Source organism: Culicoides brevitarsis, chromosome 3 (assembly GCF_036172545.1).
Source record: "Culicoides brevitarsis isolate CSIRO-B50_1 chromosome 3, AGI_CSIRO_Cbre_v1, whole genome shotgun sequence".
Taxonomy (NCBI): Eukaryota; Metazoa; Arthropoda; class Insecta; order Diptera; family Ceratopogonidae; genus Culicoides; species Culicoides brevitarsis.
Window position 1 is genome coordinate 20,955,313 of NC_087087.1, and position 23,575 is coordinate 20,978,887.

The following is a 23,575-nucleotide window of genomic DNA, read 5'->3' on the forward strand; positions in this document are numbered from 1 at the left end:
AACTCAATGAAACAGAAAATTATCTGAATCTGAAACACTTCTTTGGTTTGAAGGGAAATTATGTACGGCAACGTTCGTTCTGACTCTGAAATATAGAAGTAAATAATCGCCATATTACTTTGTATAAAGCTTCAAGGGAGAGACAAACTAGGAACGCCTATTTTCAAACAAAGAGAGAAAAAAGGGGATGGTTATAATTTGAAATGTTGTCTTATTCGATCTCTTTACTTCTTTAAATAAAATGTTTAATTATTTTTTATCACACTTCAAAAATCATTAAGTGGAAGATAAAAAAAATTATGCTATATTTCTCGTTCAAGTTGTTAAAAAAAAGATTCAAATAAAATATATAAAATAAACATGTTATATAAAATATAAAAAGTAATTTTGTTGTATTTTCATTAAGCAAGAAAGTTACTATGTTTGACATCGGCAAAGTAATCGAAGAATGTCGGTATGCAATTTGCACGAATGAGACAACAAAACAAACATAAAGTGAGTATGCGCCGGAAAATATTTCTTACATGACAAATAGGAGGTGGACTTAAAATAAGTTATGAAGTCTACCAGAGTGAAAGTGGGTGCTATTGGTGCCTATCGTATGTATGTGTTAAGCCTGAAAGTTGATTTTTTTTGTCTTCTTTATCGGCTTTATGCTAAGTACTTGAGAAAAATTATGTGTTTTTTTACTACTTTCTGTAGAACGTATTCAGTATATATTTCTTAAGGGTTCAAAAGTGGGCTTGCAAATTGATTTTTTATCGACATTTACGGTGCAATATTTGAGATTTAGGTGTGTGGAAAAATTATCTTGACTTTTCTAATACTTTTAATTTAAACATTCAGTTTCTAATGACAATTATCAAGTTTTTTATTTAAAATAATATTGCTGTTTTATGATTTTAATTAAATTTAAAACACATCAACAGTACCAAATTAAAACGAAAATTAAAGTCAATCTTGATAAATGTTGATTTTTTTCTGTATTTCGATATAAATTAAATATAGATTATGAATTTAAGAAAAATTATATTATGATTATATGTATTTACTTTTTCATTGTCATTTGATCAGAAATAAAAACTTATAAAATGATATCAGAGATTTGAATACTTAACCATAGATACATTATGTTTATATAACTCATGCGTATTCAAGTGTTGTTTGGAAAATTATATGTAGATATATGTATATATTTATTTATATAAATATACCTGCGTATATGTGTGTATACACATCTCTATATGAGAGAGCGAAAATAGAACATTTCTGTAGTTGTGTGAGATACTCGTATGTTCGTACAACGATAATAGAATAGTACAAATACTGTATGACAAAAATGAAGAAGGGCTATGTGGAAAATCTTTGTTAAAACTAAACAGATGATATATAGAGCCCCGAGGTTTAAATTGTATTTGATAGTCGTCCAATAAAGTATAATATTTTTTCTGTATCTTATTATGATAAACATATAAAAATATTAAAAGTACTAAAGAAAAAAAAATATTATTCATTAAAAAAGTGATAATTTTTTATAAGTGACATTTCAAAATCTGTTTGATTATTTTATCCAATATCATATGGAAATTTCCTTGAATTTTACTGAATTAAAAAAAAATCATAGATAAGAATGCTAAAAAAAAATAATATCGTAAGGAGTTCAGTTTAGTATTTGAGTTTGAGTGTTCTTACAAAGTCAATGAACTAACTGATATAAATTCAAGTTTAATTTGGAGAGGATCGGTGAGTACATATTAAGTTGAACAATAATTTTTATTTAAAAAATAAAAATATCATTTATATTTATTCATACAACATATCATTAAAATTAAAAAGCAGTTAGTTAAAGAGAAAAAGAATAAGCTTTACTCTTAATATCCGTCGGGCCAGTTTATTTTTAAGAGTTTCAAATGAAATAAAAATAACATGTAATTGGTTCCAGTAATTTTTGAGCCTTTTCAATGTGCTTCTTTAAATGTGCTAGTTTATATGCAAAATAAAAAAATTAAAAAAGGTGTACTAATATTTTAGTAACATGCAAATATAAAAAACTAGCATGAACTTTCTTCTGTATGGTGACAATAATAAACTCATAAAACAATATAAGTGCTCTCTAATCTTATCATCAAGTTAATATTAAAATGTTGTTTAATTAATAATGAGTTTTGAATTTTATTATCTTATGATAATATCATCAAACACAAAAAACAAGTATCATGTGAATAATGATATAAGTATTAAAACATAACATGCTGAATGCTTCATTACATCATTAATGGATATATAACTACTTTTGATTCCGACGGCTCATCGAACTGCGTTGATGAAAGTCCTTTCTCATAGAAACTGGAAAGCTGTTATTTTTATTTAGAATACAACACATTGATCATATTAAGTATTAAATATACCTATATAATAAAAATTACAGTAAGAAGTTATTGAATATGAATGTATTTTTTATAAGATTTTGATATTTTCTGTTTTCCATTTTTAAAGTGTAGTTATAATACATAGTATACTCATAGAAGTTTGTAATACATAATAATTCTTTCGGTCGTCTGTTTGTAATGAAATTCATTTAACTTATGAGCCTCTTAAGACTGGATTTAACTAAATAAATTGTTATTGCTGCTCTTTTCTGAATGGAGACTGAAATCGAATAAAAAGTTTATTGTACACGCCTCACATATCAGGGTTCGAAATCACTTCTAATTTTACGTTTTTATTTTAATTTTTTGGCAAGTATTTAGTCCTTAAAACCTTGTTAACATCTTAACAAACCCTAACAATCAGATAATATGAAAATTTCATAATTTAAAAATATCTTCAATTTACTACATGATACCATAATAGAATAATGTGATACTAAAGCTTTTTTCAAACTTTACTTTTTAAGAATAATAATGTGAGACTTGAGATATATGTTTACTGTGAGTACAATAAAAATTCTTTGTTTTTCATTTTGTTTTTTTTTTTAAAGTGAAACGTAAAAATATTAAAGTACTTTTTATTTAATATTTCTTAAATATTATATACAACAAATACTATATACTATAAAAATATTATATACATGTTATTTAATACAAAAAATTCAAATTTCGTTTTTCAATACAAAAATTCTTAAAAATCGAAAAAATTTTAAAAAATATCTTGAAAAAATATGGAAAAAGGCCAAAAAATCGGTCAATTTTGATGAAATTTTCAACTTTTTTTTTATTTTGCCCCATTGGATTTTCGGCTTTTGAAATGGGGCACGGGACAAAAACAGAAAAAAAATTGGAGCGGCCTTATATGCTCTTTTTAACTTTGAATTTAAATTTCGATTTCTATTGTTGTATCATTTTCAAAACTATCTTAAGAACATTAGTATTTGAAAACCAAATTATAGAAATAAAATAAAATTTTATTTATAAATTTCTAATAATACTTAATTGAAATGTCAAATTAATTTAAAAAAGTACTTTTTGAAAAAAAAAAAAAAAGATTTTTTTCTATGGTTTCGGTCTTACCTTTGTGGCTTATTATTATTATTATATATTTTTATTTGTGACTTCTAAAGAGCAAAGCTCGTCCTGAAGTTATCTTTATCTCTTTCAAAAATACAATTTTAATATTATATAAAATATCATTTTATAGCAAAAATTTTAACTCAAACCTAAGTGACTTACATCATCGCAAGATGGAACGAAAACTTTCATAAAATATCAAAAATTGTCGGTTACCCCGCAATTTTTCGAATTTTTCCAGCATTTGGTTTCAAAACTACAGTTTCATGCCAAATTTTAAGCCACTAGCATAAAAATTTTTATAGAAAAGGACTTTCGGGATAATAATATTGATAATATGTATTTGTTTTTTTTTTAAACTCGTTTTAGTATTTCATGAAAAAACAAACAAGGAATTAAGACATCGTGCCATAAATTTCATTCAAAACGATTTACCTTCGATCATACAAGGATATATTTCCACCTGGTGGAACAGGGGGACAGTCAAATCAACAACTGTCCTCTATATATCCGTCAAACATGGAACGAGGTAGTGGCTCAAACACACTTGATAGCATGACGGACTCAACAGGTTTATGTTTACAAGATTTGGTGGCCACAAACAGTCAACCAACAAACAACAATACAAGTGATCATATACATAATCATGTACTGCATGATTCTGTTTCACCTGTTAATGTATCACCAGCAATAGCTAGTTTAATGTCATCTAGTACAATCGCTTCTGGACTAGGTCATTTACATCACGGTGAAATAATTGGTGATTCAGCATTGGGACAGACAACACATCACCATAGCTTAAATACTCATCAGACATCTATATTACATGAACCTCTAGAAAAATTAAAATGTAAGTTCAAAAAATTATAAATTTTTAAATATATATATTATTTTATCGACTTTAAAACTTATTTTGATTATATGCTGGATATGTCGTCGATCTATTAGTATACATGTGTACTTTTAAATTAGATTTGATAAAAGCTTTTTTAGAAAATTTAAAAAATTCCTTGAAAAATTATGAAAATAGACCAAAAAACGGTCATTTTTGATGAAATTTTTAACTTTTTTTTTTATTTTGCCCCATTGGATTTTCGGATTTTGAAATGGGGCATGAGACAAAAAGTTCAAAAAAAATTTGGAGCGGCCTAACTATATATTTTTAGTTTCCACGAATTGTCACCAACTGATTCATTTAATTGCTCGTTCTTTAAAATCCCATAGGCTAGTCAGTTATCCTCTAATATTTAGGAGATTAATGTGGTCTCTAAGAATGTGGAGCGTCGGTCTTGGAAAAAGTTCGAGACCCTGTTTCTCAGGAAATTTACAAAAATCATAAAGAAATTTAAATATTTAAGAGAAAAAAGGGATATTTTATAATTTAAAAATTACTTAAAAAATTGACTTAAATTATGATTTTTTAAAAATTATTTTGGAAGATGCGGGAAAATAAAATTTCACCTTAATACTTCACAATATTTCTATAATGATATATAACTTATTAAGTTTTTGGAAATCGGTCTAAATTTTTATATTCAGTCTTAAAAAATCTTCGATTTTATTATACCAAAAAAATAATTTTTAACATCACAAAGTTATAAAATATACAACAAATATTTTTTTAAAATGTACTAAAAATATATATTTTATTAATGGAAACTTCTTAAAAAATATTTGGAAAAAAATTTTACTATATTTAATAGTATTTAAAAGCTTCACTTGAAAATATATTCCATTTGAAATTATCATTATAGAAATTTTGCATTTTACATCGCTGAACCTTGTGAAATCACGTGAAATCACAAGGTTCAGCAGTGTGAACTTATATGCCTGGGAAGTAGAATTTTTCAAAACAGTATATTTTTTGGTAATCCTTTTCATCAGCTTTCAGAATATACAATCAGTTTTCTCCAACCTCGTCTAGTTTTTACGCTACAGCCATTTAAAGTTTGTGATCTTGTGAAAACTTCACAAAATCACAATTTCACAGATCACAAATTTAAGTTCACAAGATCACAAAAATTTTGTGAAATGCACCAAAAATGTTCAAAAATTTTGTAAAAATGGTCAGATAACATCGAAAAAAAATTTCCACACATTTTTTAAAAAAATTTTATTCTAAAATACATTGTTTTTCAGTCGATATTTGGTTTTTAAATCACAAATTTAAGTTCACAAGATCACAAAAATTTTGTGAAATGCACCAAAAATGTTCAAAAATTTTGTAAAAATGATCAGATAACATCGAAAAAAAATTTCCACACATTTTTTAAAAAAGTTTTTATTCTAAAATATATTGTTTTTCAGTCGATATTTGGTTTTTAAATCACAAATTTAAGTTCACAAGATCACAAAAATTTTGTTAAATGCATCAAAAAAGCTAAAAAAAATTTAAATATGATCAGAAAATTTGTAAAATTTTTTTTCCAAATATTTTTTTAAGAAGTTTCCATTAATAAAATATATATTTTTAGTACATTTTAAAAAAATTTTTGTTGTACATTTTATAACTTTGTGATGTTAAAAATTATTTTTTTGATATAATAAAATCGAAGATTTTTTAAGACTGAATATTAAAATTTGGACCAATTTCCAAGAACTTTATAAATTATATATTATTATAGAAATATTGTGAAGTATTGACGTGAAATTTTATTTTCCCGCATCTTCTTGGGGTAAAAAAATTTTGGGAAGTGAGTTTGGTTCCCGAGAAAAAAATACATTTTTTTCACGTCTGTTTAACGCCGAATAATTAAGGTAACCTAAATATTTTTCTTAAAAATCTTAAGAAATATGAAACATTATAGGAACTTTAAACCCTTTATACAATAACAATTTTCGTCAAATAAGTGAAATAAATACTCATTTTATTATTAAAAAAAAGTTTATGCTTACTTTCTAACTAGATGTTCAATTTTATATCTAATTTTTATTTATTAGATAAGATAATATTTGATATTGTATTTACCGTATAATCACTCAAATTAAAACTGTTAAACGTATACTTTCAAAAGCACTTGAAATCGTTATAAAATTTAGAATTTCGGCTACACAGTTGAAATGATTGAACGCACAGTTTATAACTTTTTGAACGGCAATTTGTCATTTGATATTATATTTTCTTTTACTTTCCCGTTTTTTTCATGAAAGCATCAATTTTATGGTCAACCACACCTCCTTTTAATGATTTCCATTACAAACATATAATTTGTCATGAATTACGATTTACAGACTTCGTACAAATTAAAACACATGTTGTCTATTAATGATAAATAATATAGATAAAATGATATCACAGTAATATATGCATCCTCCTTAGTGTAGTATTAATCCGAGAAATAACTGTGAGTTTTGACAAAACAAATATACAATTTTAAAATTTATTCTTTGTCATGACAGAAAAAAGGGGATAAAAATTTGGTCTTTTGGAACCATACAATATACAATATAACACTTTATTATCCTACATAAACATCTGGCTTAATAGTAAACTAAATCACGAAAAAAATGTCTTTTTATTTGGCAAAAATGATTTTAGATAGACACTTTATCAAATTATACAATTGATAAAAGGCAAGTGCAAGTACAAAAAAATGTCTCACCTCACTTTTTCCAAAAATCCAAGGAGGAAATAATGACAACGGTTATTTAAGTATTCAAAACATATACAAAACGATTAAAAATCAGAAAATCTATTGAAAAATGAAAAATTCTTAGTCTGGATTTTTGAATTTACTTATGAGAATCCAAATCTGGTTGTCTTATTTTTGTTCAAGCATTTCTTTTTACCAATATAATTTAACACGACGTCCTTGCCCACTCCAACATCACTTTGGGCACATCGCTTTTTGCGTGCGCCCACATCGGGTACGACGACGCCGCCAGACGACTTTCCCTGATTAATACCGCATTTTTCTTCAAAATGCGGTAAAACTTGATATTGAAAATTTTGTTTTCACCTCATTTTTTAAATTTTTGAAAGATACAAAATTCGCTAAAAACACAAATATATCACATTTTGAGACTTTCTGACCAAATAGTTTGTTGTTATCTACCTACTCGAGACGAAAAACAATTCTAGTAAGAAGAAAATTAAAAAAAAAAACCTCCAAATTTCGACTTTTTTTTTCGCTTCGTCTTTTAGGGTAAAATTAGCCTTTTATTTAGCCTATTAACCCTTAAATTAGCAAAGCAAATTCGAATTGCAGTATATGTTTGTTTGTATTTCTTCAAAAAAATTATTTGAGACCCCACAATAAAAGTTTTTTTTATATATATCTCGGCGGACTAGCCATGGCTGGGTCAATTTTGAGACAAACATTTCATATTTTTTCATTTATAAATTTTTTATAAAAAAAACTGATGTTTTTTAAATGCAATTGAATCTTTTATCACTTTTAAAGCACTTATTTTGTGCTTCATTTAGGCTATTTAATTTAATTATTTCACTTTATGTCGCATAAAGGTTTTTGAATAAATATTATTTTATTTTTATATGCTACTTTTTTGATGTTAAATATTGATTTTTCACATGAAATTAATTTTTGTTTAAGTCAAAATTGTTATAAAATTTGACGAAAAAAAATTGAAGAAAAAATTTTAATTTTGGGAAAATAAGTTCATGTTCAATTTTTAATGTATATATGGGCTTGTTTTTTGGTAACATACGTTACCAAAATCGCACTTTTTTATATATTTCTCTTAAATGTCTTTCAAATCTGAGAAAAAAATCACTCGCATTATAAACCTTGAAGACTTTAGCATCCGTTTGTGGCAGAAATTTTTTCGAAAGTCAAGCGCAAGTGGGAGTAAAACGCGGTTGTTTCGGTAACGTATGTTACAAAATTTCGAAACTGAAAAAAATTTTTTTCGGCATTTTTCAAATTTTATCGAGCTCGGAGCTGATATTTCAAAACGAATGATTAGGATCAAAAGTTTTAATGGTCTTTCACATATTTATGCAAAAAAACTCGAAAAAATTTGAAATCTTCATTATGCGGGGAGTGAGCAAAGCGGTAACGTATGTTACCAAGGTTTTTCAAGCATTGCTCAAAGAGCTCCTGAGATATTTTTATGAAGTAAAATGTAGTAATTTTTAGTTATTTGATGCTCCTAGACCATTTCCATAATTTTCCGATACATTTTGAGCGAAAATTTTTCATCCTTGAGAAGCAGATTTTTCAACGTGGGCTATTACATGGAATTTCACAATTAATATCGAATTTTGGAATTTTTATCACAAAGTATTGATGTATTATTGTTTTAAATCCCTTTTCTATCAGTTTTACGAAGTTTGACACCCAATTGGTAGCTTTGGATCAACTTTTTGTAATTTTTCAGGATTTTCTTAAATTATTGCATGATCGTTGATAACGATTTTCGTACTATATTTCAAAAATTTGAGGTATTTCCGCTGTCTAAAGTATCCAAAAGTGTTCATTATACTCTTTTTAAGATCTTTTATCTATTTTACATTAACAAGCATCTTAATATTCGCTCTCAGAGGAGGGTTCTTTGATGATTTTCTTACTAAGACTCAAAACAAAAAAATGTGCTTCCAAATGCCGATCAATCCTAAAAATTTTTTCATGAAATTTGTATTTTTGTTCTTAATTCATGATAAAACATCATTTCAGATAATAAAAAGTCAAAATTGATGACTTCGCTGAGACATAAGAATCATTCTCAATTTCCTTCCTTGTATGGTAACGTATGTTACTCAACTTTAGAGTGATTTTCTGGACAAAGTTTCCTCTACGGAAATTTAGTTTGGTATCACATATTAAAGAGCATCTAAAACATTGATAAACTACATACTTCATTCAAAAAATTTTCTCAGAAAAGTGTTCAGGGGACTAACATTTCCATCTTTTTGGTAACGTATGTTACGAGGAAAAAAGAGTGATTTGTTCCCCTTTGTATATCCAGTACACTAAATGGAATCGAAAAAGGGTATATCACAAAAAATAGTTAATTTAGTGTGTTATCCAATGAAAATTTGTTTGGACCGATAACTCTTTATGAAAACTGAAAAAACGGGCTTCATAATGAAATATCTCAAAAACGTCTTACTACTGAAATGAAAAATCTCTAACTTTCAACGCCTATATCTCGAAATCTAAACACAAATTCTTGGAATATTTTTGCATATTCGTTAAATTTGAGGTGTTTTCATCCTAGAACAGGCATAAAATCTGCAAAATTGTGAATTTGAAAATTTTCGAAAAAAATTTATCGAAAAAAACAAGCCCATATGCTGTTTTCATCATTTTTTTAGTCAAAAATTATCAAAAATTTCCTATTTTTCCAAATATTTTTATTTTTCCCCTTGAATTTTTTCGACAATTTGAAATTCGTTCACACTTTTATAAAAATTTGCAAGATTTTTTTATTCAAAAAAATGTACAATTTATTGTAAAATCTTTAAATTTCGCCGATTTTTAAAACAAAATTCTACTTTCAATAATTGTACAATATTTTTATTGAAAATAATTAAAAATAAATAAAATGGTAATATATTTATTGTATTGAATAATATTATTTTTCCAATCACTGTTTATTGTAAAAGATTTACATTTACTACTAATTTTCTACTGATCTTGAGGCTGTTGACTGAATGCCTGTCCGTTTTTACACACAGAGCCCGAAACCACTAGGCCTAGTGGTGTCAAAAAGCAATAGGGACCAATAGGAAAGCACAAGGGCTCTCCTAGTGAGAATTTTTTCACGAGGAAAAATTGAAGCACTAGGAAAAAAAAGAACGAGGAAAACACGAGGAGATACTCGGACTACTAGGGACCAATAGGAAAATTTTAAAAAATTTCAAAAAATTTTCCCTAGTTGAATTCCAATAGGAGCTAAAAAAATTTTTTGATTTTATATTTTCCTAGTTGAAATCTACTAGGAAGAAAAAAAAATTTCCTTGTTCAATTCAACTAGGAAACATTTTTGGTCAAAATTTTTTCTTGACTCCTCGTGGAATTCCTAGTTGTTCCTGGAATTCCTAATTGTGTATCCTAGTTGTGGTATTCCTAGTCTACCTAGTTGCCCTATTACTCCCTTGTAGCCCCTCGTGGTTTCCTATTGGAAACTTCCTAGTGCATAACTCCCCTAGTGGTTTTGAGCTCTGTGTGTATGCCCGCCTCTGATAAATTTTAATTAAAGGATACATTTTGCCCCAAAAAATGAAATTTTTTTCGTCATAAAGCCTCTGGCGAAAGATTTTTTGTCGGCCTGAATTCAAATTCTTTGGAATATTTACTGTCATTTAGCGGATAGGTTTTTGATTATGCTGATAACTTTTCGATGTTTTCTCGATAGAGTATCACAAAATGTGCCTTTTTATGCACCAAAAACAAAGTAGCGTGTGGAATTTTAAAACTATCAATAAACTTATAAAAATGAAGAAAAAATTTTTTCGTCAAAGCAAGAGCAAAGATTTTTTTTCTTTTTCGCAATTTCAATATTTTTTAAAATGGAATGCACCTTATACAAAATATTCGTTTGGTTAGATACTTAATTGTTTTAAAGTTAAAATATATATTTCACTGTCATGATCATCATGAATGTTTAAAAATAAAGTTTAAATTAAATAGTATGTATTTTGAAGTGTGCGTTAATCTTACATAATCCTCATTTTCCTTTTGAGGATTAAGAAAAGTTATTTATAAAAAATGATGATTTTATAGTTTAAAACAAAATAAATTAAAAATAGAATAAGTATTTACAAAAAAAAGTATTTTTGATAATAAAGCTAAAAGTTTTGATTTGATTTTAGCACAAATATATTTTTATACATCTAAATAGTAAGGGTTTCATTACCTTTTGACTTAGAAAATCGAGCAGATGTTTATCATATTATATTTTATTTCAAAGGGTTAAATACTTTGTTACCAAAAGAATTGATTAGAAAAATAAATACAATATTTTGACAAAAAATAAATAAATATTGCTAGTATTTTTCAAAATTTGAAAATATTTGTTCAGTGAAACAAAAATTCAATGAATGCAATATGTACTATAAATATTAATATTATTATTTTATAAATCTTTTAGGTCCAAATTCATTTCAATTACAATTGAAGTATTCATACATGGCATTATAAATTTACAAACGACGGCCTATATCCAGTAGCGGATTTACTGGTAGGCTAATGAAGCTGCAGGGTTAGGCCCCGAGATTTCTATAGAAAAAAATCCTTTAAAATAGGCACCAAAATTGTTGAAAAGAATCCGCCATCCGATATAGGCTATCATTAACATATAAACGCATAATTTGAAAAAAAAATACCTTTGGTAAATTTTAAATTTCAATATTTGATATATCACAAAAATAAAAGTCAAAACGCATTTACATTTTTTTTTATTTCATTATTGTTATTTTTCACTTATGATTATTTCAAGATGTATTGAGATATTTTTCTTAAACAGATGAATTACTTTATTCATATAGTGTATGTATGTGACTGTCATGATGATACAAAACCTTCTTCCTTTTTTCCTTCCTTTATGTGAATAACAAAATGAAAAATAATATTAATATTTATATAAGGGTATAATTTGTTTTTTCTTAAAATGAGAAGTAAATTTTAACACTTGTCAAATAATTCATTTTCTAATTTTTAACAGTATTCTGTATATTCTACTATTTCAGTGATATAAGTATATTGTGAAAAAATATACGGAACGTGACTTTATCGCAATTGTTACGGAAATCATTTTTTATTGTATGTCAAACTAATTTTGAAAAAATGGTCATATGCCAATGATTTCGTCTTTTCATACTTATTTCATATATTTCTATTTAAAGATTAATATACATATAGATTAATAGATTAACATATAAATAAATTAAACATTATCTTTTATAAAATTTATTTATTTTTTAATATATGTTTTAAATGTTTCACATTATTTTGGACCTCAAAAAGTAAGGAGGTGGGAGTAATGAATAATGATAATGGAAAACAATAATATCAATGATTTTTCAATCTTTTTCTCTATTTTTAAAGAGCTTTAATATTTATTAGAGTGTTTAAAGACATTTTAGATCTTTTATTTTAACATTTGGACAAATTTTTGAAACAAAAAAAAAATTCAAAAATTTTCTAAAAAGTTTTTGGCAAATTTCAAACTTCAAATTTTTTAATTTTTTTCTGTGAAAATAAGTCTGATTCATTGAAAAAGTGCAAAATATAACAAAAATTATGGATTTCAACAATTTTTTGATGATTTTAGTAAATTTTTTAATGTTTTCAATGTTAAAATATTTCAAAACCATTATCATTATTTCCTCCTTGGAATTTCGGAAAAAGTTAGGTGGGTGGACATGTGAAACATTTTTTGAAATTGCACTTGCCTAAGGAAGAAAAACTTAAAAAAGTTAAAATTTCTAAGAAATTCATCATTTTAAATTATCTCAATAAATTTCCATATTTTTAATTAATGTTTGATCAAAATACTAAAAATTTAGCTTAATGATCAAAAATATTTATAAATACATCATTTCTTACGAATTTTCTTCGAAAAATGCATGACTTTCTGAATATTGATATTAGAGAATAGCTCTATTAGAGATATATATTTTCACTGTAATTGCTAAATAAAGCAAAAATTACAGATTTCAATCAATTTTTAATGATTATAAGTCATTTTTCGTGTTTTGAAAAATATATCAAAACCATTATCATTATTCCATTTTTTCCTCCTTGGATTTTTTAAAAAAGTTAGGTGAGTTGTAATGTGAAACATTTTTTGAAATTGCACTTGCCTTATTTAAAAAATCTTATCTTATATTTAGTATCGAAATAAATCTTATAATATAGTATAAATCTTATAGTATCGAAAAACAAAAAAAAAAAAAAAATGGAATATTCTTGACCAATTTTAACAAAATCTAAAATGAAAACACTTTTATTGTTTCTTTTAGTGTGGACAGAAGCAGGAGACTTTCGTGATAACAATCATAGTACAATATCATCAGTAGTCAATAATATGGATCATCATAATCAGATAAATTTTCATTCAACTTCCAGTCGTAATAGAGGAAAAGAAAGAAAAGGTAATTTGATTGTTCTTTTCTACAAATTACTACTTTACCTAATTTTTACCGCATTTAAATTTTTTTGAAAAAAACTGCGGTATTGTGCTCGTGATTTCGTCCATCCGTCTGTGTGGTGTGCCACTTAAATTTTGTATGAACTAGAAGGCAAATTCTTTTCAAATGACAGTTTTGACAACCGATTTGAAAAAATACCCGTTGAAAATATTTGTGTTTTTCCGTTGAAAAATGTTGTCGATGAAAATTAGTGGAAAACGTCGGAAAAATTTTGGGAAATCGGAAAAACTTGCGAGTAACATGAAAAGTGAAAATTAATGAAAATTTTCGGGAAATATTTGGGATACCGGAAAATTTTAAAATGTGCAAGGGAGTCTCGCGTGAAACAGGAAAAGTGAAAATTGATAAAAACTTCGGGAAAACTCGGAAAAATCATGGAGCTGAACACATTGAAATAATTTAAATTATTCGTTATATAAACGAATGCAATTTAAGCTTATGTAAGGGTATGCTCACCGATATTTATATTTTAAATTGAATTTTTGAATTCGTTTATGAACAAAATTAGAACAACATAATCACAATATTTAGATATAAGGTAATAAATATCAAATGTTCATAAAAAGAATCAGATTTTATTTACGTATTTGTCAAAAACGTATGTTTCAAAATAATTTTTCTTAATTAATTTATTTTTCATATGATTTTCTTGATTTATTTAAAATATATGCAAAATTAAAATAAAAAAAATCAGTCATTTAAGAATGAATTATATTGAACTACACGTACTATCCAGGCGAGATCACTAAAAATTCATAACCATTATGAATCATAAAAGTACCAATTCATGTACAAATATGCGTCTATATCGTTCATGAACGTTCATAAATGGTAATAATTGATTCATAGCATTCATAATTGTTCATAATTTGTTCATAATTTGTTCATAAATTTTCTAAACAAATTATGAATTTATGAAGGATGGATTTTCTAAAAATTTTGTTTTTTAGTTAAAAGTTTTAAAATTAGAATTAACTTTTAGTCGAAAACATGTTTCAAGTGAAATAAAAAATTATTTTTCAAAATTTGGATGAATTTCGAATTTTCGATTGTGGAAATCATTAGTCGTTTTCTGAAAAATTTTAAAAGCAAACTGCTCTACAATTGAAAGATTTGAGATATTTTTTAAAAATTACATGAAAAATTTCAAAAAATGTTAAGTTTATTTTCGAACAATTCATCCTACCTACTAAATATGTACCTAAACATATTTATTTTAGCGAATATTAAAATTTTAGAATTTTAAAAACTCTTAACTTAAAATTTTATGCTAAATGTAATTTTATATTAAAATTTTCTAAATTAGAATTAGAAATTCGAGCAACTCCCAACAATAAATTTTAAATATTTGATCATACGGGAGCAAGTATTCCAAAAATTAAAAAAAATCTAAAATTTATTAATTTTCATAATATATAAAATTTCTGAATTATTTTCATTTCCGAATGTCATATTTTACATCGAAAATTATATTAAAATTTTACAAAAATCGTTTCATTTCAATGAATCATTTTTTGCACTATTGATGAATCACATTATGAAAATTATGAACGTTCATAATTCTCTCGTATACACGTACAAATTTACGTACACGCTATAGTGTTCATAATGCGTTCATAATCAAATTTCGGGTATGAACGTTATTACCGAGGTAATATGAATTCATGAGTAATTTTCCTGATTCATAACTGAAACGAAAATACTATTATTTTACATGTATTTAAATGCCTTCTAGCTGACCATATTGATGATAATTTTTGGATTTCGATTGATTATAGATAATAAATAATTTTACAAATAGATATCTTGATTGATCGCTTACTGATTTTTTTTTTTGTATATTATTTGTTTGTTTTGTTAATACATCAAACTTTTAAAGAAAGATAAGGAAATCTGAAGTGATATATATATCTGATATATAAATAATATATTATTTATTTATTATTTTTTTAACTACTAATCAAAACTAAATAAACACTTATTTTTTTTGAATAAATATTTAATTTTATTTAAAGTTGGACGTTTAGTAAATGATGCAACAATCAAAACCGAAAGCACTGGAATCACAAATCATGAAGATACAATTGGAACCACAGACGAAATAAAAAATGATAAGAAAAATAAAAGACAACGAAGACAACGCACACATTTTACATCACAACAACTGCATGAACTTGAGCAAACGTTTACTCGTAATAGATATCCTGATATGTCGACACGAGAAGAGATTGCAATGTGGACTAATTTGACAGAAGCACGTGTTCGGGTAAAGTCCATTTATTTTAGTTTTAAACTTTTTTCATACCAACTCTTAATATTTCATACCAACTCTTAATATAATATAAAACTGAAAGCACAAAAATATAGAATCAAAATCTATATTATAAAAAATAACGAAAAGTTGTTTTTTTTCTTAATTTTCCAAGTCAAATTTAAAAACTTTTTTAAAGAACTACTAAAACTAATTCCTTTACAAAAACAAACTCTCCAGATACTAAAGCATGAAATGTTCATAAAAAATCAAATTTCTTAAACTAATTAAAGAAAATTGTTTAATTTAAAATTGTTTATTCTAATTTTATAATTGTTTATCATTTTTTATTCTAAGTTTTTGATTTTCGCAGGTTTCAGTTTTAACAAATAAAATATGTTATAATTTAAAACATAATTGCTAGGAAACTTTACTGTTAGTAATAAAGTAATAAAAATTTTATCGCCTACATCTAACACACCTGATTGTCTTTTTTACAAAGACATGTTTAATACGCCATTTTTCTATTTCCTCGCTCCAATCGTTTATTTTAGTTAAATAAAACATTATATTAAGTACAGTATAAAGAAGCAAAACAAAAAGCAGAATATAGGTTATTTTTTATAATGGCGGGGATTTCGCGCATGAGCTGTGTTTAATGGCTTTAAAGTTATCCTCTTATGTTTTACTAAAACATAAACTAAGTATTTTAAACAATTTTCCATAAAATAAATAATAATATTGAGTGAAATTTGGAAAAATATCAAAGTATCAAAATTTGTCCCTAATTTACAGTATTTTTATTACTTTTCATGCAAAGCTTTTAATAGTTAAAATATTAGAGTGATGATTTTTACTAATATAACTGATGGAGGAACTATAACTGTGGAGAAAATTAATAAATATGGCATTTAACCATTTGATATTTTAAAAGAAAATAAAATCTCCATTATCATTTCACAGCCCAATCTATATTTGTTCCGCACTTATTCAGATGAAATGCAGTTTGATTAATCAAAAAATTATCATTTTTAAAAATGTTGTCAACGAGTTTTCGTTTGATTATAGATTACTTAAAATTGTCTAATCTAGCTAAGTTAAGGAATTAAGTTGTTCATTGAAAAGTTTTTACAGTAAATAGTTTTATTTATTCATCCCTAAATTATCAATATTTGTTGACAGATATTAGTTCATGGCACATTAAGTTCATCATACTGTTTTGTAATAAGTTATAATTAACCTAATAAAATCATTATTCCTCTATTGTTACTGTTTGCTCTATTTTGTTATTTAGTATTAGGTAAAGGTTACAAAAAAACTGTAGTCATAATGTAGATTATACGAACGTAATTTGTTGTATACATTTATTTAGCGAATTAACCCACCCTCTCTTTTTATAAAGAAATTGCAGTTGAACCCCTTACCAAAATGTGTAAAAAATTATATGAAAACACAAAATGACATTAAATTCAAATTACACATATGGATAGATTCAATTCTTTTGTTAAATATTTTTGAAGATAGTAATATAATAGGGAGATACATAAGTCAATTTTAGATTAGTGGTAACATTAAAATGTATTTACTACATTGAAAAAATGACCCCATTGCTTTGCAAAATTTTGGGTTTTTTGTGTTTGTTATTTTTTCTCAGAACAAAAAAAACTTTTTTCGATGTTTTTTATTGAAAATGGTAAAGACATGAATTAAATAATTAATGTAAGCTTTTATTCCTGCAAAATTATTTCAAATGTATGAGATTTTTTTATGAATTTGAATATTAAAAAAAAAAAAATAAAACAAAAACTTAAAAAACATTAAATATGAAAAAAGAAACGAACTTTAAAATTATAGTTTGAAAATAAGTCCTGATTAGGATAGAAAATCAATTCACTGTGGAACAAAATAAAAAAGTACCCGGTTTTGGGTCCGGATGCGCCAGACAAATCGAAAAATAGTCCGAGCTGTTAACAAAGGGCATAAAATTTACTACAATTTCAAAAAAACGCAGAGTTTTGAAAAGTTTGGTTGATTTTTAAGGATTTTATGGAAAAACTGAAAGGTAATTTTTTGCACAAAAATTACATTTCTTCAAATTTTTCAGATTCGTTGGAAAATGTACCAAGTGTTATATATTTGGAAAAAATTTTTTTGCAACATTTTGAAAAATTTTTAATTTGATAAATTTTTTTGGGAAAGTCCAAAAATGATCAAATTTTTTCCAAAAATGAGGTTTTTTGACTTTTCATTAAAAATTGCGCTTGTTAACTATTTAATCATGTATGTTTTTGGAAAGGGCATAGAATTTACTACAATTTACAAACCCCCGATGATTAAGGTTGATATTTTGGGAAATTTTTGTTCAAAAACGTGATAAAACAAGGTATATGAGCATAAAATCTACATTTTCAAATTTTAACGTATTTTTCTTTTAAATGTATTTTTTGCTTATATACATGGAAAGGGCATTTTGCAAATTTTGTGCGTTTTTGAACAACATTTTTCTAAAATGTCAATCAAATGTCACCGGGGGTTTTTAAAGAAGAAAGTAGATTTTATAAAATTTTCATAAGCATACAGAATTCAAATAGTAAGAGAAGAAATTTCGTGTGAAAATGTCAAAAACCCTCAATTTATGATGAAAATTTGAACATTTTTGGACTTAACTCCCGAAAAAATCAGTCAAACTTGAATCGGATTTTTTCCAAAATGTTGCAAATTTTATGCCCTTTCCAACGATATATAACACTTGGTACATTAAACAACGAATCAGACCTCAAAATTTGAAAAATGTACATTTTTGATGAAAAAATAGCTGACCTTTCATTCGTTTTTCTATCATAAAATCCGTAAAAGTCCACAAAATCGCTTGGTTGTTTTTTTGAAATTGTAGTAAATTTTATGCCCTTTCAAATGAGCTACATGATTTTTAAATTTATCCCGCGCAACAGACCTCAAAAGTCAAAATTATCTCAATTTTTTGGAAAAAATTCACATTTTTGTGACTTTAAACTACCATAACTCCCTTAAAAATTCACCAAAATCAATAAATTTTTTTTTAAATATGCGTAAAATTTTCCGCTGAATCTTCTCGTAGCAGAAATTTTGAAGTTGTAGTGCAAGTTATGGAAGTTACCTTGGAGAATGTCCATGAAAACCCTTAAAAACTTCAAATGGTCATAACTTCCTAAACCTAGGCACTTTTGGAAAATCGAAAAATTTTTTTTTTTTTTTGTTCCACAGTGTAATGTTTGATGACGTACTTCGTTAAGTTAATACTGCGTTTGGTTGATAATTTGGTTAAGAATTGAAATAAGCCTTATTTTTTGAAAATAAAGGTCGCTTCAAATGAAACTCAATAGTTTTGTCCGATGCCCCATTTCAAATTCGAAAATCCAATGGGGCAAAATAAAAAAAAAAGTTAAAAATTTCATCAAAAATTACTGATTTTTTGTGTATTTTTATAATTTTTCAATTTTTAGTAATTTATGTATTGAAAATCGTATTTCGACGTTAAATTTTCTTTTCCTTTAAAAAAATTTTCATGAAAATTATTGATTTTTTTTCAAAAAACAAATTTGACATTTATTTTTATGATATTCATTTTTTTTCAATTTTAATTAAAATGTTTTTAAATCAATTTTTAATACACAAATGTCAATGTTAAAAACTCAAAAGAACAAAATATTGATAAACGATCAAATTTTTTTTAAAAATTTGGCATTTTGTATGAAAAAAAGTATTTCAAAATTTTTTATTTATGTAAATTTGTTATTTTTATCGTTTTTTATTCAAAAAGTACAAAAAAAATTCAAAAATTTTCCCCTTTTTCTAAATATTTTTATTTTCCCCCTGAATTTTTTCGACAAAGTCGGAGGGGGGTTGACGTAAAGAGAAATATTTAAATTTAATGGCCTTATTGTGTTTTCAAAATTCAAACAAAGTCATTTATCTTCATTTTCCTTTATGAATATTTAAATGGATCGTTAGTTCTACACAGAGAGGGGGGACTGTCTAACATACCAAAAAAAACCTGAACTTTAAACCTGAAACTTATAGGATGTTATTTATTTTAATCATCAATGTCCTTAATTTAGTTCGAATCATTTTATGTTCAACATATGTTTTTTACTCATTTGTAGGTTATTAATTCTATATGTAATAAGTAATTTTTTGATATCTGTTTTTAGGTATGGTTTAAAAACCGTCGTGCAAAATGGCGTAAGCGAGAACGCAATCAAATGAATGCAATAGCAGCGGCTGACTTTAAAAATGGATTTGGTTCACAATTTGTTCAACCTTTTGCTGACACAGAGGCAATTTATTCTTCTTATTCTCATTACAATAATTGGGCAAAGGTACCATCACCGTTAGGAGCAAAAACGTTTCCATGGCCTGTTAATCCATTAGGTGCTGTAGTATCAACAAATCATCATCAAAATTCAATTAATTGCTTCAATTCATCTGCGTCATCGGTAGCCGCTGGTATGAGCTCAGGTAATTTATTATCTAACAATATATCTACAACAGCTAGTATTCAAGGATCAGTTTCCTGTCCATACTCCTCCCCAACAAATCATTACTCAATGTATCATCATCGTTCTTCGGCAGTATTACCAGATACTTGTACTTCTAGTATAGCAACCTTACGTTTGAAAGCTAAACAACATTCTTACGGTTTTACTAGTCCTTATACAATGCCTCCTTCTCCTGTTGGCTCTAAATCCAATTCTGCTGCTGGGTTATCCGCCTGTCAATACACTGGAATGAGTATTGGTTTAACAACGGACAGTAGTATATGAGAGAACGCTAAAAACAAAATTTCACTATCAAAACAACGTACTTTTAAGTTTATACCAAATATTGAAAATCATGATGCCAGTTAATTGTTAAAACCTTATTCTTCGAATGATATAAAACATTATTTTTTATGATATGGCGTTAATATTACGTACATTGCTTATTAGACGTCTGAGGCAGCTTTTGGAGCTAAATATATCATATATATATATATATATATAAACTGTACCAGAATCTAGTTCAGTGTACTAATTAGATAAAATTTTTGTTTTAGCTCCAATTGCAGCGGCAGAATCGTCTTGGCTTTGGAAGCAGTACTAACAAACGGTCCTGTTCAATATTAGAAATTTAAAATAAAGGCTTTCATTAAGAAATAAGTGATGTATGTATAAATATTTAAGGAAAAAAATTAAATAGGTAAAATTTAATATACAAAGCACATAGTTTTGTTATTTAAATCTCATAAATTTCATAACTTTCTTTTTAGGTATATGTCATTCAAACTTACAACAAAACAATTAGTATTTTTTTTTTAATAATATTCGTAGTTTCCCCTCAAAAATTTTTTAAAACGATGGTCTATGAAAAACAATATTTTTGCAATAGCAATAATTATAACAATAATGTTCACACTTTCTTTGTGAAGAAATATGTAAATTGTGAAAATACATAAATCTTGGAAAATAATTTTCTTGAAAATCTTAAAAATACAATAATTTTGATATATTTTTTATACATTCATTTATTTAATACATTCAATGACCAGACCTAAGTAGTTTGTATTTACTGCAAAAAATGTCAAAAGTAAGACTAAATACATAACTAATCATGAATAAATAAAAGCTCCTACATATGATTTGATTTATGTTCAAATAATGTTTTATTGTAAACGTACATTAAATTAAGTATTGTAAAATAGTTTCTAATAGTTTTTAGTATTTAAACAGATAGATTTAATAAACATATTATACATTATAGGTACATAGGTATTATACATAGACTTAAGAAACTACTTGTAGAATTAAAAAAAAATATAACATTACTACACTTATAAAATTGTTTTCTTTTTTAAGTTGTTTAAGCATCAATATACCTTGCTTTTATTTGATCTAACAAAATAATAACATTTTCAAGACAAACATGTATGTATCTTATACATGTATGTTAGATATGAAGAAACATTCCATTTTTAACGACTTAATCTAACAACCTGCTTTGATTGATTAGAATTAACATCGACCACCGTAATATTAGTTTATTTTGTATTCATACTCTAATTATTACTGTTATGTTGCTTCACAATGGAGCTAATAAACGGTATGTGTTGTCATTTCAATAAATTCTATTGACACCCTCACCCTAAATATAATTGTACAATTTAAGGCATAGATATAGTATTACAGGATTCGGTTCCTATTTTGCATTATTTTCCCCCTTTTATTATTTTTATCATGACGGTTTGTTCTTATTTATTTTAAACATTAGATATTATATTTGAATAAGGAAAATAGGGAATACAGATGAGCATTCACATATAAATTATTCGATCCATAAAGCATGCAATTACATTATTTCAATCTAATTAAAGCTTCGGCTAGATCTGTCATTGTTCAGTTTCATGCAAATATGTTGCTATTTGTTATATACATATAAATGATTATTAGAAGACAAACATAGAGATTTCACTGATTATGTTTTTATAAGTCATTTTAATTTTTCTATTGATAGTTTTACAATACTGCAGACAGCTTTCCTATGAGTCAAGAGCTTCTCACTTCTATTAACCAAGTAGAAAGACTACTTGGTTGCCATTTGAATTTCCATAGGTTCAGAAGAGAGAACCCTTTTGTAATAAGATGTCAATTCCAAATGAGTATAATTTGATTTCACACGGACATCTTTTTTTAGCAAGAGGCAGCTAGAGTGTCATGAAAGTCCAAGGCTTTTTCGTATTTTCACGTAGCGTATCTGACTCATAAGCGTAAGGTCATCCGTTCGAGACTCAAAATCATGAAAAACTTTTCTCCTGACACCTTATTTTTTTCTCCTGCATATTAACGAAAAACAAGGATGTTGTACATCAATTGACCTATTAAAAATTACTAAGATCTTTTAGAAACCCTTTGGGATCTTCTGAGAGCTCAGTGAATTTTTGAGGGCACCTGCTTGGGACACTAAATAAATTTGTCATTTAGAAATTTGAAGGTTTAAACAAAGTTTATGTCCAAAGTTTATTAATTATGTCCATTAGTTTTAATGTACTAACTATGCGTACTTAAACAATTAAATTGTTTCAAAAACATGTTCATATAAAAAAAAATGTTTGTTAGAGTTGTTAAAAAGAGTAAAAAAAGGGTAAAAAGAGTTGTTAAATATCAATTCATATTTAAATTATAAAATTTTTAAATTGTTAATTAAATTTATGTTAAATTTAAATATGTAATTCAAATTATAAATTTTGTACAAGTTTCGGAGCCTACCTTTAAGTTACTCCTTAAGCCTAGTAAAATAATAAAATAAAAAATTATAAAAAAAATAAATTTTAAAAAGATGCTTTTTTATTTAGGGCCCTAAAAAGTTGAAAATAAATGAAAATTTTTCAAAATTTAAACAAAAGAAAAAAACATTCGAGTCCAACAATTTTATTTCAATCAGTTATTTTTGAAGTTTTGAAATTATTTTTGAAGTTTTGGCCTCTCATGCTTTTTTCTTTTGCTTAAATTTTGAAAAACTTTCATTTATTTTCAACTTTTTAGGGCCCTAAATAAAAAAGCATCTTTTTAAAATTTTTTTTTTTATAATTTTTTATTTTATACTTTTTAGTTTTTACAAAAGATGAGGTTTTAAGAAATTTTTGAACATTCTATGAAGTTTCTCGAAGCTTCTATGAAGTTTCTCGAA

The 23,575-nt window shown here is 25.8% G+C and overlaps 1 protein-coding gene across 2 annotated transcripts; it reads left to right on the plus strand.

The window, feature by feature from the left end:
* The first annotated feature begins 1,607 nt into the window (after positions 1-1,607).
* Positions 1,608-21,229, plus strand: LOC134833923 (pituitary homeobox homolog Ptx1). 2 transcript variants are annotated; one of them, XR_010162140.1, is made up of 7 exons: positions 1,608-1,743; positions 3,876-4,356; positions 13,435-13,566; positions 15,639-15,889; positions 20,065-20,371; positions 20,949-21,091; positions 21,162-21,229. XR_010162140.1 is itself a non-coding variant. In XM_063848423.1 (6 exons), exons 2-6 carry the CDS (start codon positions 4,026-4,028, stop codon positions 20,993-20,995), a joined length of 1,068 nt encoding a protein of 355 aa, XP_063704493.1. In that variant the 5' UTR covers positions 1,608-1,743; positions 3,876-4,025; the 3' UTR covers positions 20,996-21,223. The 2 variants fall into 2 exon arrangements, 1 of the variants encoding a protein (XP_063704493.1); XM_063848423.1 differs by having other exon boundaries at positions 20,949-21,223.
* Positions 21,230-23,575: the final 2,346 nt, after the last annotated feature.

Coding starts and splice junctions, on each gene's coding strand:
- LOC134833923 (XM_063848423.1), top strand. CDS start 4,026: ATGGAACGAGGTAGTGGCTCAAACACACTTGATAGCATGACGGACTCA. Junction 4,357..13,434: donor ACCTCTAGAAAAATTAAAAT/GTAAGTTCAAAA, acceptor TGTTTCTTTTAG/TGTGGACAGAAGCAGGAGAC. Junction 20,372..20,948: donor AGCCGCTGGTATGAGCTCAG/GTAATTTATTAT, acceptor TTTTTGTTTTAG/CTCCAATTGCAGCGGCAGAA.